This window comes from Pongo abelii, chromosome 18 (genome assembly GCF_028885655.2).
Source record: "Pongo abelii isolate AG06213 chromosome 18, NHGRI_mPonAbe1-v2.0_pri, whole genome shotgun sequence".
In the NCBI taxonomy this organism is placed as follows: domain Eukaryota; kingdom Metazoa; phylum Chordata; class Mammalia; order Primates; family Hominidae; genus Pongo; species Pongo abelii.
In genome coordinates this window covers 46,841,599-46,862,580 of record NC_072003.2, presented here as the reverse complement: position 1 = coordinate 46,862,580, position 20,982 = coordinate 46,841,599, and the positions used below count along the sequence as shown (strand labels likewise).

At 37.1% G+C, this 20,982-nt stretch overlaps 1 protein-coding gene across 11 annotated transcripts in view; it reads right to left on the bottom strand.

Annotated features, from left to right (window-relative positions):
* Positions 1-20,982, bottom strand: part of PHKB (phosphorylase kinase regulatory subunit beta) — a 238,738-nt gene that overhangs the window by 28,873 nt on the left and 188,883 nt on the right. For 8 of the 11 annotated variants that reach the window (XM_024233087.3, XM_009250686.3, NM_001134096.1 and 5 more), the window contains 7 exon segments: positions 20,746-20,836; positions 11,074-11,135; positions 10,822-10,984; positions 9,844-9,925; positions 7,912-7,969; positions 5,603-5,693; positions 2,211-2,413 (listed from right to left, as the gene is read on the bottom strand). In XM_024233087.3, the coding sequence (XP_024088855.1) occupies positions 2,211-2,413; positions 5,603-5,693; positions 7,912-7,969; positions 9,844-9,925; positions 10,822-10,984; positions 11,074-11,135; positions 20,746-20,836 (750 nt within the window). 11 annotated transcript variants of the gene reach the window in all.

Here is a 20,982-nt window from a genome sequence, read left to right as displayed (position 1 = left end):
TTTGAAGGAAAAAAATGGGTAATAATGTTTTTAAAAAAGTACGTCACATTTACATGTAAAACTAGTGGAATGAAAAGGAGCTCAACCCAACAATAAACAGAAAAGGAAAAAAGTTATAAGAAAGCATGGTAAATATAAAGTATAAAATGTAGAAATAGGTCAAAATGTAAAAGAAAGAAAACAAATATGAAATATATATTTCTATTAAAAGACAACATTATGTATATAGTTAATACTACTGTACTGTATATTTAAAAATGGTTAAGATGGTAAATTTCATGTTACATGCTTCTTATAAGATGCTCTCAGTATATTAATAAATACAGCATAGTGCTGAATATAAAAACATAAATAATACATACAAAATTATAAAAGAACATTGAATGCAAAAAGGATGGAAGACAATATAGCAAGCTAATAATGACAGATGGAGAAAGGTATGGCAATAATATTTGATAAACATAATTCAATTGTTTTTTATGCATGGTAACAGTACCATGTTTATGCTTTGAAAAAGTTCTTATGTTTTTGAGATACAAATTTAAGTAGTTACAGATTAGAAGATATGGATTTGCCTTTCAAAACTGACAGGGTACTGTGGGGGCAGGTGGGTAGTAGATGGGGATATGGGTGAAGTAAGACGGACCAGATGATAATATTGTTGAGGCTGGCTGATAGTATGGGCACATAAGTCTGTATTATACTAGTCTCTGTATTTTTGTAAATGTTTGAAGTTTAAAAAAAAAGTTGAAAAGTAATCAATGACATGAAGATACACTGGTAAAAGTTATGAAGAGACATGGACAAAACCAAAGTTTTAAACTACATAAAGCAGCCAGGTGAGCTGGCTCACACCTGTAATCCCAGTACTTTGGGAGGCTGAGGCAGGCAGATCACTAATAGTAAAGAGTTCAAGACCAGCTTGGCCAACATGGTGAAACCATGTCTCTACTAAAAATACAAAAATTAGCTGGGTGTGGTGGCGCATGCTTGTAATCCCAGCTACTTGGGAGGCTGAGGTGGGAGGATTGCTTGAACCCAGGAGGCAGCAGTTGCAGTGAGCTGAGATCGCACCACTGCACTCTAGCCTGTGTGATAGGAATGAGACTCCATCTCAAAAAACAAAAAACAACCACATAAAGCAAAACTGATACAAATAAAAATGCAAGGAGAAATTGATACAACCACAATTATAATGAGAAATTAAGAGTTTTATCAGCAATGATCAAATACAGATAGCAAAGATATTAAAATTCCAATTTTACAGTTAGCAAGCTACATATACTTATTTCACACTCATACACATACGTGTATGTTTGCCCTCAACAGAGAATGCATATTCTTTTCAAACACTTGAGAAACACCCTCCAAAGTTGGCCACCTGTTAGATTGCACTATAAGCTCAGATATCATTGGGCTCTTTTACAATCAGGACATACTCACATGATACTTATACAATAAAAAATGTATTTAAAAAAGAAACATTTATACTTCCTTAGCTTGTCATAGACTTTTAAAACATATCTCATTTCATTTTCATATAAAACAAAGAAACTGGTATTAAAGTGAGGCTAGAGAGGTTCAGTCATTTATCCAAGGTTACTGAGACGACAATGGCAGTTGGAACTTGGAACTCAGTTCTGCTGAATTCCAGAGCCTGGTTAATTTTTCCTACACCATGCTGCCTCATAAAATTCTTGATTACGAATATTCAAGATCGTCACAGCCTTATTTTGATTTCTTCTCCAAGAACAACAATATTAAAAATCAATAAGTATATTTTGGTAGAAAATGGGTATAGAATATTCTTAAAAGGACCAAATTTTTATCTGAACATGTCCTTCTGACAGTTTTACTGAAAATCATTCTTCTCTTAAGGCCTATCCATTTTATTTCTAGGAATTTTTGCAAGTACTGTGCTTAGCATTTTACACGACACAGCTGTTGAAATTTCTGGGGTTTGATTTTACCAGACAAAGGAGTTACTTCACTATGTCTAACTCGGGTGTGAAATAAACCTTAAGGATTCTTTCAGCCTAGTGGCATGTATTTTTCATACCCCCAGATATTGCCTGCATGGCTTAGAGGACAGGTGCTCTTTGCTGAATACTCACCAGACACCAGGAACATTGCTTCACTTAGAGAGGCCGGGTTTGTTAGAGGACAACTTGAACAATTCTCTTTATGCAAATGCAAAGGACTTCACTCACCCAATTCGTATTTTCAGCATGCCACTGAATAACTCAGGGTTATTGGAGATGATCCAGCCAATATGGATGACCAGTTCTTGCTGAATGACCGCTTCCCTCTCATCATGGGTGTTACACTTATAATAGATGATGTTTTGAATCACTCTTGGAGACAAAGGATTAGAGATAACTTCTTCTTCATGCCCAAAGGCACCCAGAGTTACCTATGAGTGGCAGAATTTTATTGTAAAATTCTCCTAGCTACTAAAAGATAAAAATTAAAAAAATTCAAGGCTCAGAATGACTGGCAGGCTGAAATTACTCTATATAAGCTAGGGAATTAGGTAGAATAACTGTTCCTGGTATTTATTAAAATGGGTTTCAAAGCGTGACTCCCACTGGAATTCATGATGGTTCACAGTCTAGTCTAAAATATAAGGGCAGGTGAGGGTTCCAGTTAGGGGAGTGGAGGTGAGTGGATGAAAGCAGGGAAGGAATATAAATAACTATTAAGTTAAAATTACTCTGAATGACTTCAGTACTAGAAACTCCCCAGAGAAACCAGAGTAGGTTGAAGAGTTTCACTTTACTGCAGTCTACACAGTTTGGTATTTGAGAGATAAACTTTTTGATTCTTTTATAGTTTCTCAGGCAGATCCTTTTGCCTCAGCAACACTATAACGTTTCAAAGGCAGGTATGAGGCCACCCAGTTCCTGTGTAGCCCTCATTTTTCTGGGCATAATGCAAGGTGCCTGGTGAGGGTTAAAATACGTGGTGACAGATCTCTCACCTGTGGAGGGGAAGGAACAGGCTGCCCACAGCCTGGGACAGGAGACAGCACAGAGTGAAATGGCCAAAAAAACTCCAGGCAGAATGCTGCTGAAGCTGGCAAGGGGAATAAGCTGGTCTCTCTCTCTCCTCTATACCTGGTATTCTTCTCCCAGGGGACTCTGCAGGATGCCCTTCTCCCTGAGTACCCCTTTCCATCTCTTTTCCATGTACAGTGTACAATTATAAAAGGCAGGAAAAAAGAATAGCATATCAAAGGCCACAGAGATGAGGGGAGAGAGCAGAACATGGAGTCTATTGCCTCAATTTTGTAATGGAGTGAAAACTGTGAACTGCTGGTTTATTGTATCACAAGTGGCACGAACCAGTTAGTCTGAGTGTGAATACTTTTATTAAAATGTCAGTGTGTAAAGAAGAAAACAAACAGAAGGCACATCATTGCCTCTGGAAGCAATGATGACTAAGCCATGATTTCATTCCACAGAGCTTGAGGTGATCCAAATGTGCTTGGTAGAAACAATATTACTTCAGTGCTTAGGGCAGCATTTGAAAAACACACGAGTAAAAATTCTGAATGCTCCCTTCTCATTTATTTTTTGTAAAGAGGTAAGATGCAGTCAGAGAATGGACTTCATGCCTCTGGTAATGAAGCTGAGCTACTGGACTCCGAGTCTCGCCCAGCTCTGTAAGTGACTGTTACCTGGGAGACACGCTAGTGTGATGAGCAATGGTCCAGGCACAACCTTAGGGCAGGCTCTGAGGCTTCCAGGATGTAGGAGCAGGATCTCAGGACCACAGGCTGCAAGCCCCCTTTAGATATTGTGTAGATTGGACAGGACCAACCCTAACCCACCCTTTCTCCCAGTGTCAGGTGCTGATGACCTTGAAGATCTCCAAAAGCTTCTGAATGTTCATATGCAGAGTTAACTCTCTTTTCAGATATGCTACAAGGATCTAAAATCCAAGAAAAAATATCTTCTCAAAGCCTGTTTAACTTTCTTTCAGAGGTGGCTTGGTTCAGGGTAAAAACACAAGACTCTAGCTGGAGGTGAGAATTCTTGTGAGAAAAGGCACTAGATAAGTTACTTTCTGTATTTTGGTCTGTTTTAGCCAACAAACAGGGATAAAAATTCTACCTCTCAATAATTTGGAGAAAATAACATATATGAAGTGATTTAACTTTTTCTTAGGAGTTTTTGTATTTTTTCTTTTTAATTTCTTTAAACGACAGGGTATTGCTCTGTTGCCCAGGCTGGAGTGTATGATCACAGCTCACTACAGCCTCAAACTCTTGGGCTCAAGCAATCCTCCTACCTCAGCTTCCCAAGGCACTGAAACCAAAGGCATGTGACACCAGGCCCAACGATATTTTTATTTTATTTTATTTTATTTTTGCAGAGATAGGGTCTCGCTATGTGCTCAGGCTGGTCTCGAATTCCTGGCCTCAAGTGATCCTCCCGCCTTGGCCCCCAAAGTGTTTGGATTACAGGTGTGAGCCACCATGCCCAGCAGGAATCTTTTATTAGTACAATTATTTTTAATTATTAAATATTACAGGAAAAAATAAATAGCTTATTATTCTAACATTTCAAAAGCTAAATGTAAGGATGAATAATTTTAATCTTAATGAATTAAGAGCCCTGAAATATGACCAATGGGTTGATTCCATTGAAGAGTGTTAAAGTACATCATATTACTAAAGATTATTATATCCCCAGATTAACTCTCAGGAAAACACAATAAAGCACATATATTCCCAGAGAAGAGACAGAGAGTAAGTGGACAGGTTTTCATTCTAATCAAAGCATGATTCAGCCAGGTAAATTAGAGCTTATAGAAAACAAAACAGAAAATGAGCAGCCACACCCCACATGCACAGGCTCAATTCAACAAACATTCACCAAGTGCTTTTTTCCAAGCAAGGCCCCATGCTGGGCACACTGGGACGTGTACTGGACAAGACCCAGACTCTGACCCCTGGGGGCTCACAGCCTACCATGAGGTGAGAGACACACATTCAAATGAACTGGGACCCAGGGCAGATTGTAGGAATTGTCACAGACCTATTGTGAGAATCCAGAGAGAGAGACCACTGCTAACTGGAGATGGCTCCGTGAGGAGGAGGTGACAGAGTTGGCCCTGGTGAATGGGGAGGAGCTGGGGTTAGAGATGGCCTGGGGCAGAGGATCTGGGGAGCAGCACTGGCATGCAGAGACCCTGGCTGGGCATGAACACCATGCTTTCTAAGGGGGGAGATCTCATGTGGAGCAGAAGGGAAGATGTGCCCTTCGCTGTTCACCTACCTCTGCTCTGCCTATCCGAAACCTGTCTGGAGTACTTCAGTAGTTATTGGTCCATTTTCTACATTAGCATCTGCATTGATCTCAACACAGGAGTTGAAGATTATAGCTCTAAGGTGCAGCAGGAAAGGGGAAGGCCCATTTAATAACTTTCTGACTAGATTTTGCTTGGGGAAGGAGACTTTCATAGAAATGCCTGAGCCCTTATAAATCTGATTGTAAGAGGCCTATGACATTGAGGCTTGCCAGACTTAAAATTAAGGGTCCTAGCCAGAAATCTTTGCAACTGGGACCAAATAAGTGTCTGAAAAGCAAATACTTACCTGTTTGCCCTGCACTAAAACATTAGTAATGGATGGGGCCAGGCTGTCCACTACTTTACTTAAAAGACTTGCTGCACGGCGTACAACCGACCTGGGGGCAAAGAAGAGAGCAGGCCAGATGTTCACAAATCTAAAAGATGAGGAATGCATGGAGCCCTGATTGGGTAGTCTTTAAAATATACACGGTGGAATCCTCACATCATCATTTGGAGGAAACACTGCCCAGGACATTGAACCTAACAGCTGAAATTTCCCAGACTGCAGGACCATTCAGAATTAGGGAGGGATCCCTCCACCTCATCCCTGCCACCAAGCTGTGACAAATATATTATTGATGATACTATCAATATAAAAAGCAAAAAAAGAAAACCTAATTATTATTTTGATTAGGGAGGGAGGGTGTATAGGAGGGATTAAGAGGGTATTCTGATTTTGCATTAACAAGTTCATTACTAAATCTGTCACTAGTACATGTGACCTATTTCCATAACCACTTTAAATCATGTTTCTTTTGGTGTCTAGATAACCAAATCTCTGGATTAGAGGATTCACTTAGTACTGAATTTTAGAAAGTGCTACAATGAAATACCAGTATTTCTTTTTACTGATAAAGCCATAATGTTGGGGGAAGGAATTCACACTGCTATTTTTATATTACTGAAAAAGTCTTAGAACCTAGGGAGAACAGATTTTTTTTTTAAAGTACAGCACATGCAATACATAAGACAATTTTTTTCCCTCAAAAGTAAAAATTCACGTGGAACTTTTAGATAGAGAAATAAAAATGTAGGTTTGAGACTGGCTGCAATCTTCATGTATTTCAGGATATCCACAGAAGCTGACTTATAAAAAGCATTTATATTCCTTAATTTCAACATAGATGACTAAAAGAAAATTAAGTCAATAACTAATAAAGTTAGTGAAACAAACACTTCCTACTTCTAGAGAAGCTTTCACCCACACACTATAAGACCAAAAGACATGTTTAACCTTCAGAGTGCAAATAAGCCCACACATTTCAAGCAGCTTGGGTTTTCAAATTCTGTGCATGTTACCTGTTTCCCATGTACCAGAAAAGTAGTAATGTGTGGGGCTATAGAGGAAGAAAATTTCTGGGTAAATGCAGCCCCGTAGCGCACCGCCAACCTGGGTGTGTCAGTGGAAAGCCATAAAAGGGAAAATAGAGTAAATAAAACTTCCAGGAGTTCTTCCAAACATAACAGTCAGCATTCTAAATGTTTGCTAGTTAATGATTTATCTGAAATGCATAAAGTGTAATACATAAAGCAAGAACAGATGTGCTTAATCAAAAATAAGACTACAGACCACACTTGAAACTTACTGGCTAAGAAAGTTTACCAGAACTATCACTTATTGGCTCGATGTCTTACTGTACTGAGAATTTACAGTGAAAATTTGAAAGATTTAACTATAGGATTATTACATTATTTCTTCTGAGGAGGAATGGCATATTTATTATAAAAATAGAATTGAAAAATTCTAAGAGATTGTTTTGTTTAATCCCCTTATTTTAGGGATTAGAAACCTGAGGCTCACTGAGGTTAAGGGAGTTTCTTATGACATTCTTGAGACTTTTTTTTTTAAAGTGGATAACGTATCATTAAAAAAATGTGTGCATGTGTATATCTATCTATACATACACTCTGACTTTCAAAATTTGTTAAGATTCTGCTAGTAAAACTGTTAGAATTACATCAAAATGCAGAGGGCCATGCATTTAGGCATTCCTACTCCACTGCGAATTTAAACAATTTTATTTATTTAAACTTTCCTACTTCTTTTTTTTTTCAATCTCTGGGAACAGATTACCTCTGTAGAACAAATTGGTTATTTTTCATGAAGCAACTACAATCACTGGGATTCATTCAACTTAAGTGACAAGAGAATAGCCTTCTAAGTATATTATTTTTGCTTATGATTAGATGAATCACTGATCTCTTTTCATGGCCTTCTATAATAGCAGAACAGGTTTCCTAAATTAAAAAACAGAACTTAAAGCACCTTGCTGGGGCAGAGGAGGTGTACAGCAGGAAAGAAACCTTAGCATACCATTCCAGCGAATACTCTTCAGGTTCAATCCCTACAGTGTCTTTGTTCTCAGAATTTTGGTGGAGGCGGTGGGGGGAGAGACATGCTACATAGGCACATTCTTAGAAAGTGCTGTAACCTTGGAGGTTAAAAGTAAAAATTAGGATGAATAACTATCTTTAATATTGGTCCATTTTCTTTAGGCTATCGAATATGACAACACAAAAATAAAACATAACAACAAGGACACTAATACAAACCAAAGTTTTTGGCTGCCAGCTCTTCTATAGACTCTCTCAATGTGATCAGAAACGGTACCTAGATGTTGGATAATAGAGTCTTTGTTGAACAAAGCTTTTAATTAAATGCACAACATTTATTCCTCTTAAAAGTACTCATTTTCACTGTGCTTCACTACAGTTGATACATCGATCCATTAATGTTCTGAACTGACATATTTAAATATGTAACTCAAATATATAGAGTGTGACTATCCCCAGCACTTGATAGTATTTAGTCTGAGTATGTAATATTGGTATTTTATTTCTCGAAATTCAACTGTTTTCCTAATTAATATGCAATCTAAACTTTCAACAAATACAAATGCTATTTTAACTTACGGTAGAAAAGAAGAAAAGAGAATATAGTAAAATAATTAGCAATTGAACAAATACTGTAGACTCTAATATATATGAGTTTTCATTTATTTGTTCAATAAACCTTTACTGAGGCCTTGTTATGTACATGGGGCTATGATCATTCCAACATATGCTACTGCTCAAAAGACACCAGTGGGTTTCATTATTTGGCCACTGATTTTGCCCGTAAAATCACAATGTGACAGGAAAGAGCGCCAAAAAGAAAACAAAGATAAAAAACAAGATCTTTAACATTTTACTCTAAAATTTTTACAGCCTTTTAACAAATTGGATAAAATTATATTCAGATTCTGTAGATGCATATGATTTTCAATGTTTCACATAAGGTTTTATAGATTTAAAACATTTAATGAATATTATTCTCAAATTTATAAAAATGGTTTAAAAAATCATTCCCTTAGCATTTTCATGATAAACTATTTTATATAAATTTTCTTTTATTTAAAAGCACTAAAACTTTTAAATTAAAAAAACAGCCATTCTGAATTCTAGGTTTCTAATGAAATGTTTGATTTTTTAAAATCCTACTGTTTTAGATAAAGTGCAAATTTCAATGAATGTCCTAAATATAACTGAGATTCTGCTTATAGTTTTAAGACTAATTAGAAACATGCAAGATTCTGTTTGAAATTTGCTAAAAGTTCCTCTGCGTTTAACAAGCTAAGAAATTGAAAACTATTCAATTCACATCTATAATACTCAAGAAGATTATCTCTTAGCTATAATAAGGCAAAAACCAAGTAGATCTCATTTGAATAAATAACTATGTTCGGTTAATTGCCAGAACTATATGTATTATTAATTCCACTGCTGTTTTTCAGTTCTAACCATATCAACACACACCTCTTAACAGAGTATTTTCAAATAAGCCAAACATTTTTGAATAGCTAGACATTAAGTACTTGAGCTGTGTTCTGTATTATTCTGTATTATAAAATGTCAGAAGTGGACCATGGTGGAGAACTTAAAGATTCCTTACAGTGGTGACTCCACATGCAAGTGTGAATCTGGGGGATAACTGGTTTTCATCCTTAATGCAGAGTGGATATAGACATGATTACAAATGAATTTATTTTTATTAGCCATCTTCAGAGCACAATTCTATTAAATGCCATGTTCCATTTCAAATAGCTGCTGCAGACCATGAGAGAGCTAATTTTTATAGACATAACAATCAATGTTATTCTTGAAAAATTAGAGAAGATAAAACTGGAAACAGAAACTGTCAATAAACAACTATGGAATTCATCAGAGGTTAACAGTCACAGGCACAATCCAAGCTCCAATACTTTTCAGACAATCAGAGAAACAATCAAGCATCACTGCATGAAAGCCAGTTAGGGGTTCATACATACATCAGTCTCCTCCACTCTAGGGGGTATGAATGAACGTTTTCCATTCAAAAGTGAAAAAGAAGGTTTAATGAAAGGGGAAATAACTTGTAACATTTTAGTGGATAGCTTATGCATTTTTGATATATGTTCAAGGCTAGAGAGGTCCTCTTAAAATGTTCTCCTAGACATGCACGCTTACCTTCCTTTGTGATGAAGTTGGGGCCTTCTCTTTTGAGCAGTATACCCAGCAGGATGGCTTGGCTAGCCAGACAACTGCAATCCTGAAAATATAAATCACGGTAAGGAACTGGAATGAAATGGGTACAGCAGTCACCACAGAGGGTAACTAATCACAAAACCACAAGATGCAGAGAAGAAATACTTTACTATGTAACTGAGGAAAGATAAAATGTCATTGATATAATATCAAGCATAAGATGACATTATACGATTCATATTTATCTTAGATATCTTAGAGATAGAGGGTAGACAAGTGACAAGCTGGCTTCCTGGGGTGGTAGAATTTAATAATTAAATTTGCCAGAAAACAAGATAAGTAATGAACAGAAAATATTTTATCTACAAGCATTAATATTGATTTTGCCACTCTCTGAGAGACTTGGCCAGGTCATTTAACCACTCCCTTCTTGATTCTTCTTATTGGTAAATGGGAGACCATGTTGCTAGCAAACTGTTGTGAAGCGATGGATGATAGGAGGAGGCTTGTTTAGAGTGTTTATTACATATTAGGGCACTGTGCTATAAGCACAGTGAAAGGATTGCTTTACTCAGTGACAGGACTGACCTAAAGCAAGTATTAGACCTAAACACTGGGGCAGGGGACAAGATGGGGACAGAAAGGGAGAAAGAGGGCACTGAAAGGGAAATCTGGAGAACCCAAAGGTAACTATCATTGACTTCTTTAATGGCTCATACCATACTTGTATATCCAAGACAAACATATTCACCTGCACTTCTTAAGCATTTTTAAAGATATCCATGCAGATGTTAGACCAAGAGAACAATTTCTCATGATTGCCCTGGGGGTAGACAAGTCATCCACCTCCAGATTAATTGGTACCTTCACTGACAGGACAAAAAGACATATGGTCTGATTCTGGGAGCTTCTGCTCCAGCAACCTCACTTAGGGCCATGTGGGAACTGCATCTGTCTCACATTCAGTTTTTGAAGAATTTCGTGGGTGGGTTTGTCCTTCCATTCACTAATGTTGACATCCGGCTGCTGTCCCAGTTCAGGAGCACTAGGGGTGCTGCTTTGCCGTTTGACTTTTGAATGTTTGGGAGGTTCTAGTTCCTCAAAACTCTTAAATTCTGGAAGCCTAAAAATTAAAAGAAAAGGTTTCATATTTTCTGCTTTTCTAATGTAATTTCAAAAAACCCAAAAATGCAATAACCCAAAGGGACTTACTCTTCTGTGTCACTGATTCGTAGGAAATCAAGTTGTTCTACTACAGCTCCAGATATTAGTGTCTGAAACGTGATTGAAAAAGATTAGAAACTCTTAGATACATCAAGCCATACTCTTATGGCCTGTGTGCATACCTTTCTGTAATTAAGTAATACTTCAAAAAATTGCTTAAAAATATATACAGTTCTGAAGCAATTCTTAAATGAACATTCTAAAATCACACAGGTTTCTACACACACAAAAAATCCCTAAAATAGAATATACACATCAAGTTACAAGTTTATGAGTCATTATAAATAGGTCAACATGAGATGGACTCTCTGTTCTTAGAATTGCAGGCATTTACTTTTAATCTGGAATTAAAATAATTCAGTAACCATTAAAATGTTAAAAAAAATAACATTTCTGACTGGGTGCAGTGGCTCATGCCTGTAATCCCAGCACTTTGGGGTGCCAAGGCGGGTGGATCACGAGGTCAAGAGATCAAGACTATCTTGGCTGTCCTGGTGAAACCCCATCTCTACTAAAAATACAAAAATTAGCTGGGTGTGGTGGCATGCGCCTGTAGTCCCAGCTACTCGGGAGGCTGAGGCAGAAGAATCACTTGAACCTGGAAGGTGGAGGTTGCAGTGAGCCAAGATTGCACCACTGTACTCTGGCCTGGCAACAGAGTGAGACTCCATCTCAAAAAATAAATAAATAAATAAATAAATAAAACAAAATAAAATACAATAAAATATCCAAATTAGAAAAAGCATAAAATACTAAAATTGCTTTGGGAAAAGATGTGAAATTGCACTGTGGATTCTGCTACTGTAATGTATTTCTAGGCCATCCAATGATAGGATAACGACAAGTCTCCATTTTTTTCAGGAACATGAAGGTATTGGTTATCCAGGCTAATGCTTCTCTGCATTCTGGCATATGGCTACCCATATTTGGCCATTTTATTTTCCATTAGTTTCTGATTATAGGTTGAACAAACTAAATGAACTTAAACACTGTTTGTGTTTGTCAGTGGTTCATGGTGAACAGTATGAACAGTATAAATGAACGATAAACCTACAATGATTTTTAGCATTATGTGTCACTTCTAATTATCCGATGAACTGTCAGAGAAAATTGAGAAATGTACTCATAAAAAGCAAGCCATAAATTATTACTTAAAAGTAAGGCAAGACTTATTACATATTTATAAAATATTTATAACATATATTATTTTCTCTATTTTCTCACTGTTCATCTCAAATGTGAAGAAACAGGACACAGGGAATGTTGCTTTTGTTGGCTAACTACCCAGAGTAGTAGTGCCTTCTCCTCTAGCGGAAACTCATAAACAAAGTAGATCAACAAATGCCCATTTACAGATGGCAGGATGGACATATTAATAGCAATCATAATAAAGCTTCCTTGAGTTTGAGTGAGAAAGGCCAAATATGCAGTTGATCTACACATTTTTACTAGCCTGGCTATAGTCAGGTCACTCTTGAACAGTAAGTTCCCTAAGAGCAGGGTCTGTGCCTAGGCAGGTTCATTGAATGATATTTCCTAATATGTAGGCTAGCATGTATACATCTTGCTCTTTAGTTAAATAATTTGTTAGACAAATATTTATTGAAGGCCTACTAGGTACTATGTTAGGTATTGAGGATACAGCATGAACAAAATACATAACATTCTTGCCTTCTTGAAACTGTTCTTATAGGTATGTGTAGGGGACAGACAATAAAAAAGCTACACACACACACACACACACACACACACACACACACACACACACAGTCATGCATTGCTTAATGACCAAGATACATTCTGAGAAATGCATCATTAGGCAATCTCGTTGTTGTGTGAACACCCATAGAGTGTACTTACACAAACCTAGGTGGCATAGCCCACTAAGCACTAAGCTATATGGCACAGCCTATTGCTCTTAGGCTACAAACATGTACTGAATACTGTAGGCAACTGTAATACGATGGTATTTGTGTATCTAAAGATAGAAACGGTACAGTAAAAATACAGTATTAAAATCTTATGAGACCTCCATTGTATACGTGGTCCATCATTGACTAAAACGCATATGACTCTGTGTATACAATAATTATTATAATATATATTAATGCTACATATATGTATTTATTATGTCAGATGGTGATAAGTGCAAAGTAGAAATAAGAAAGGTAGGGGATGGGGAGTACCAGGGCAGGGGAGTAGGATGAGGGTTGTTAGCCATTTCATATAGGTGATCAGAAAGGATTTCTCTAATAAAGTAACATGTAATCAGAAACTGAAGAAAGGACTATAGTCAATGATATGGATCTGAAGGAAGAGTGTACAGGGCTGGGAGTGGCAAGTGCAAAGGTCCTGAGGCAGGAGCATGCTTAGTGTCTTTGAGAGCAGCAAGGAGGAAAGTGTGGTTGAAACAGAGTAGATGGGGCAGCTGGTAGGAGATGAAATCAGAGATGCAGGTCCAGACCATGGAGAGCACATAGACCATTTGAAGAACTTTGATTTCCACTTTGTGTGAGAGAGGAAGTCATTGGAGGCTTATGATAAATGACCTAATCTGTCTATGACCAGGTAGAGCATGAACAGACTGTCTTATTAGTTGGAATTTAGGAGATGACTGGAAACCTAGGTGAGGGATAATGGTAGCTTGGACCATGATAATAGCACTGAAGGTGATGGGAAGTGGTTAGATTCTGGATACAATCTGAGGATAGAGACAACAGGATTTAATAATAAATTGTAACACAGGGTATGAGAGAAAGAGTGAGTCAAGAATTACTTAATTCTTAAAGCTGATAGCTAATGCTGAAACAGAAAAAAATTCTATTTAATAATTTCCATTTTATTAGCCTACTCACCCTTATATTCTAATTCAGCCCATAAAATAAATGTTTACTCTGAGTTAATAGACAAATGCTAAATTCCATTAATAATCTATAGGGCTTTTGATTAAAAAAAATTCAGTCGGTTGTAGAAGCGCCTATATTAGTATTGGAAAAAGCATACTTAACAACAAATTTGCTAGGCATTAGTATTCTATTTCTGATGGTAATTAAATAATATTGTATGTGTCAAATGCAATATAATATTTAAAACACTCAATTATATCCCACCGGGTCCTTTCCAACAGACCATCCTACCTAAGATTGCATTCCTTCCCATCACTCTCCCAACCTACCTTTGTTTTCTGTTAGGTTTTCCCTTTAGAATTTAAGTCCCATATGGTCAAAAACCCTGTGTATCATATTCACCACTACATCCCTAGTGCCTACAGTCGGAGCACAATAAATATTTGTTGAATCAATGAGCCAATATTTAAATATTTCCCACAGGTAACAGTAGTGAGGAGAGTACTCTGGGGATGCAGAGATGAGTGAACCTTGAGCTGAAAAAGATTACAAACCACAGAGCGAGGCAGGCAGAAGAAACCAGCTAAACATAAAATGAAAGAAGAGCTATAGCAAATATTCAAGCAAAATGTCATAGAAGGACAATGAAAGGAGAAATTAATTCCAGTCCCCGAGGCTTCACTAAAGAGGAAACATTCCCCTAAGCTGTAAAATTAAAGTATGACATAGAAACAAAAAAAGAAAAAGGCAACTCTAAAATACCATCATAGCATGAGGGGAAAAAACTCCAATTACATTTAGAGATTTGGAAACCAAGTATATTTGGGGCATGGAAAGCATGGCTAGCAACAAACTGCATGGAGAGATGTCCTGGGTAATGGGGCTGGGAGAGAAGGCTGGGATCCTAGTAATGAATGAAACTGTGGATCAGGGGATAAGGAAATTTGAAAGGATCTGAAATAAAACCCAAGAGGAGCATATAGATGCCATTTTCATTTATTATATTAGTAAAAAAAAAAAATGAAGGCTGGAGTGTGGGGGGAATGAGGAACTGTTGTTTATGAGCATAGAGTTTGAGTTCTGCAAGATGAAAACAGTTCTAGAGATTGTTTGCACAACAAGGTGAATGTAGTTAACACCACTAAACTGGACACTTAAAAATGATTAACATGGCAAATTTTATGTTATGTATGTTTCACCACAATTTTTAGAGATGGCAAAGTACATATTTAAATTCAGAAGATCTTCAAAGATATTGTTGACATTTTGGGTTACTGATGACTGTAAGTCTAGAACAGTTATGTACTTACATTTTGCTTTTGATAAATATTTTTAATTTAAATAAAAGAAGGAAAAAGTAAAAACACAAATGGTGAACTTCCATTTACATTTTTTTAAAAATGCAAAACTCAGCCAGGCGCAGTGGCTCACGCCTGTAATCCCTGCACTTGGGGAGGCTGAGGCGGGTGGATCATGAGGTCAGGAGATCGAGACCATGCTGGCTAAAACGGTGAAACCCCATCTCTACTAAAAATACGAAAAATTACCCTGGCGTGGTGGCACGTGCCTGTAGTCCCAGCTACTCGGTAGGCTGAGGGAGGAGAATCGCTTGAACCTGGGAGGTGGAGGTTGCAGTGAGCCAAGATCGTGCCACCGCACTCCAGCCTGGGCGACAGAGTGAGACTCAGTCTCAATTAAAAAAAAAAAAAAAAAAGAAAGTAAAACTCTTTGAATCATGACAAAACTACTGACCTCTTTCTCCTATAATTTCTGAAACACAACTAAAAATGGGAAAATGAGATAGGTAGTGAAGTAGACATTAAACTCTGCTGCTGAAAAGAAAGTGATGAAAGTTCAGGTGCTTGAGTATAAAAAGTAGTGAACTAGGAATAGGAAACCATGAATTCTATTCCCTTCTGCAGTAACTAGTCTTAGGACTACAGACAGTTACTGTCCTACAAAGAGCTCTAGCTCTGTTTGTAAAATGAGAAGATTAGATGAAATATCTTAAGGTCTTGACCAACTTGAGCTTTGTGTATAAGGATATATAAGCAAAAAGTTTCCCAATTTCAGATGACGCAGGATTAAAAAGGATATCATTCTAACTTTAAAACTCTATGCTGTGCTTGACATTAAAATAAAACAAAAAGAAAAGGAGAAACTTTCAATTTGACTTGAGAGAAAATCACCACACTTTTCACTGTCTTTGTAATTTGTCTATGACTCTTCAAATAAAATGAAAACTCTCCACAGCATGGCAGAACATTAAACTTTAAAGTAAAATTATTTTCAACTCAAAGTCATCACAAAACTAAGAATTTGTTAACATCAGAGGCTAAAACTGATAGCTTATGATATGCCCAAAGTAAAAGCTTGAAAGTATTTTGATTTCTTCTTAAAATAAACATCTTTTAAAATTAAGTCATTTAATCCACTTGAAATGTATTTTGGTGTACGATGTGAGGTGATACTCTAACTTCCTTAATTTTTCCCAAAGTATATATTAAATAATCTATACATCCACCATTAATTCATTGTTTCCTTGATTACATATTATTTTAAGTTCCTGTGTGTATACTGGGGTGTTTTTCAGAGTTACCTATCCTCTGCCATCAATTATATTGAATAAGTACTACATTGTTTCACTGACTTCTCAATTTTGGTGACTGAATTTTTCATTTAGAATTCCTATTTGATTCTTTTTAAATGTACTATCAAAGTTTCTAATAAAATCTTCCAACTTGTTATCTAATTTTTTTCTTTAATTAATTAATTTATTTTTTTATTATACTTTAAGTTTTTGGGGTACATGTGCACAACGTGCAGGGTTTGTTACATATGTATACATGTGCCATGTTGGTGTGCTGCACCCATTAACTCGTCATTTAGCATTAGGTATATCTCCTAATGCTATCCCTGCCCCCTCCCCCCACCACACAACAGGCCCTGGTGTGTGATGTTCCCCACCTTGTGTCCAAGTATTCTCATTGTTCAATTTGCACCTATGAGTGAGAACATGTGGTGTTTCATTTTCTGTCCTTGCGATAGTTTGCTGAGAATGATGGTTTCCAGCTTCATCCATGTCCCTACAAAGGACATGAACTCATCCTTTTTTATGGCTGCATAGTATTCCATGGTGTATATGTGCCACATTTTCTTAATCCAGTCTATCATTGTTGGACATTTGGGTTGGTTCCAAGTCTTTGCTATTGTGAATAGTGTTGCAACAAACATACGTGTGCATGTGTCTTTATAGCAGCATGATTTATAATCCTTTGGGTATATACCTGGTAATGGTATGGCTGGGTCAAATGGTATTTCTAGTTCTAGATCCCTGAGGAATCGCCACACTGACTTCCACAATGGCTGAACTAGTTTACAGTCCCACCAACAGTGTAAAAGTGTTCCTATTTCTCCACATCCTCTCCAGCACCTGTTGTTTCCTGACTTTTTAATGATCGCCATTTTAACTGGTGTGAGATGGTATCTCATTGTGGTTTTGATTTGCATTTCTCTGATGGCCAGTTAAGCATATTGATCGTAGTTATTCTGAAGTCTATGTCTGATAACTCTAATATCTGAACCAATGTAGGTGGCTCTCTGTTGTTTGATCACTCCTGGCATGCCTGATAATTTTGAATGAAAGACAGACACTGTACATATTTGTAGAAATACTTTGAGGTTCTGGATAATGTTATCTACTACTCTTTGTGAGGAGTGAACTATTTTTGATTCCCTTTTAGTCAAAGGTATAGCTTTTCAAGAGGGTCATCTGGAAGTCTGAAGTATTTACTGAAATCCCTCTTCCCTGGTGGGCCCTGAACTCTAATTTTTGTCCTTAACCATATGAAATTGCCGAAAGCTCTACTCCACTGAAATTACAATGATTATAATAAACTAATAGACTAATTTAGGAGGTACTCACATTTTTGTAATAGTCTTTTCATCCAAGAATATGGTATAGCCCATCATTTATTCAAATCTTATATTTCTCTTCAAAATTATCTAGGTCTTTTTTTTCCATATAGGCCCACATATTTCTTAAAAGGAATAGAAAAATGCCTAGGTACATCCTGGAATGGGAGGGACACTTAAGCATAAAATCAAAAGTAGATTTCTGGTTAATATGACCAAGACATATCTTTAACTCCTATTTTTCCTAAAATCCCAAAAATGATAGTGGAAAAAAATATTTAAGGTATAAACCCACTAAGGTATAAATCCATTAGGACAAAGCGAACAGGAAAGAGCCTCAGGACCCTGAGACCCAGACACTGCTGGGATTCACAGACACTCCACATAGGAAGACTGGGTCCAAAAGTTCCTTTCCATTCCCTAAACACTTAGGGTGTTACTATCTGCTTCCAGCTCCCTGATTTTTGAGAGACAAAAGGCTTTTTCTCTGGTTAAAGACACTGCACTCAAGAGTATAAGGCACAGTGGAGAGCAGGAGACACAAAGATTAAACAGTGGATTTGGCTGGAGACTGCATACTTCACAGTGGGATCCCTGGTTCCCTTCCTCCACCCTGCTTTCGGGACACGGAAACAAAGTTTATGTCCTTTGGTCATGAGGTTAGAGATGTACTTTCTGGGTAGAGTGAAAAGCCTTAGAGAAAAGAATTTCAAATATTGGCATCTGAGGCTTTCTACAACAAAAAGGAGCTTTTGCCATCAGATCACCTTATAAGTGAATTCATCAAGAATCTTTCTCCTACACACAGGAAGAAACATAAAAAAAAAAAAGCTCAATATCACTAAGCATCAGAGAAATGCAAATCAAAGCCACAATGAGGTTGGGTGCAGTGGCTTATGCCTGTAATCCTAGCACTTTGGGAGGCCGAGGCAGGAGGATCACTTGAGCCCAGGAGTTTGAGAACAGCCTGGGCAACATAGCAAGATGCTGTCTCTACAAAAAACTAAAAAATTAGTTGGGCATGGCGGCAGGTACCTGTAGTCCCAGCTACTTGGGAGACTGAGGTGGGAGGATCCCTTGAGCTTGGGTGGTTGAGGGAGCAGTGAGCTGTGTACTCTACTGCACTCCAGCCTGGGGGACAGAGTGAGACCCTGTCTCTCAAACAAACAAAAGAAATAAACAACAACAACAACAACAAAAACAACCCACAACAAGATACCATCTCACACCAGTCAGAATGGCTAGTATTAAAAGTCAAAAAACAATAGATGCTGGTGAGGCTGTAGAGAAAAAGGAATGTTTATACACTGTTTGGTGGGAATGTCAATTAGTTTAGCCACTGTGGAAAACAGTTTGGAGATTTCTCAGAGAACTTAAAACAGAACTACCATTCAACCCAGCAATCCTATTATTGGGTATGTATTAGAAAAAAAAAAAAAAAAGACCACTAGAGCGGGAAGGAGGGCAAGAATGAGAAACTATTGGGAACTGTGCTTAGAACCTAGATGATGGGACCACTCACACCCCAAATCTCAGCATCATGCATATACCCAGGTATATGTATCCCCCTGAATCAAAAATAAAAGCTGAAATAGTAAGAAAAGAAAAAAATAATCTTTGTACCCAAGCACACAGCTTCCTATGAACGTTTTACTCCTTCACTTTTAAAAATGAATAAATAGTTAAAGAATACCGGATATCTGACAAATGCCTCCAACATGAAAGACTGAGGGAAAAAACCCCGAAAGAGATAATACAGAGGAAAGGAAAATTGAAGAAAAAAAAGAAAACCTCTAGTTGATATCCTCAGAAAAGATAAAATACGACATCCATGAAACATCCATAGGACAGAATACTAAGAAAAATGAAAATTTAAAACATGATAGCCAACATGCAAAACTCAATAGAAGAATTGCAAGATAAAAATCAAAGAAATTGCCCCAGGAGGCATTACAAAAAGACAAAGCAACAGAAAATAAAGGAAAAAAGACAAATGCCTAGGTAAAAATCAAGTATGCAAAACACAATCACCAGTGAATGAGTATATAAACATGCCATTTATAATACTATGTAGGTCTTTCTTTATAAACTTTCCTCTGTCTTATTTAACACTGAGCACCTACTATGTGAAAGACCCCATGGAATAATCACTATTATTTTACAGAAATAAAGTATATAAGCCTATATAATAGACCGCAGCCTTAGTAGTTTAAGTTAAAGGTCACAAAAGCATGGTGAAGAATAGAAGTATATTTATGGTCTGCATGATTTTGTAGAGCTGCCCTTAAAGTCTGGTAAGACCTCAAAGCCCAGTGACCTTGAAAGAAGGAAGGATAGTCCAGGCAAAGAAAATGGTGTGAGCAGAGGCACAGAACCCCACAAAATTCAAGACACAGTAATTATTGTATTGGCTGAAGCACAAAGAGTGTTTAGTAGGAGAGAACTGTGGACAGAGAGGCTGTTATGACCAGCAGTGAACCAAAGAATATTTCTGTAATTTAGGAGCTATGAAGATAATGCTGTGAAGTTCTGAATGGAACAAGGTTTATTCCCAGGTTGGATGTTAGTATAGAGCAGGGAAAAGAGTACTGGACCAACAGTCAGCCAACTTGCCCCTAAAAGCCCAAGGTTATAAAGCAGGTCACTACACCACTATGGACCTAGCTTTTAGAGACGAGCTACTGAAGTCTAAAATTCTGCACAGGAAATTGCTGCAAGTGTTCAAGCATCTGACTTGGTGGGATCAGATAAACTGGAAAAGTGACAATAGGAATAGGAAGATAGGTAGAGAATAAAACCTTAAGTCAAAACCCTTAAATAGACCATATATTAAGAAACATAGCTGTATTGTAGATTAACTGTCCTGAAAATAGATGCATACTGAAAATCAGAAGGTTACCTGTAGACGATCCACATGAACTTTGACTCCTCCAATTATTCCTTTTTTAAGGGCTGCCAGCATATCTAATATGGGGTTGAACCGGCTACCCCTAAAAAAAATAAATAAACAAAATGTACAGATTAACAACAGAACGGTAAATTAATAATCTAATACTAAGTGCCCCTTATATATACAAAGTATTCCACCACATACTAAGAAGGATACAAAAACATCCAAGGAGGCCTTTCTTCCCAA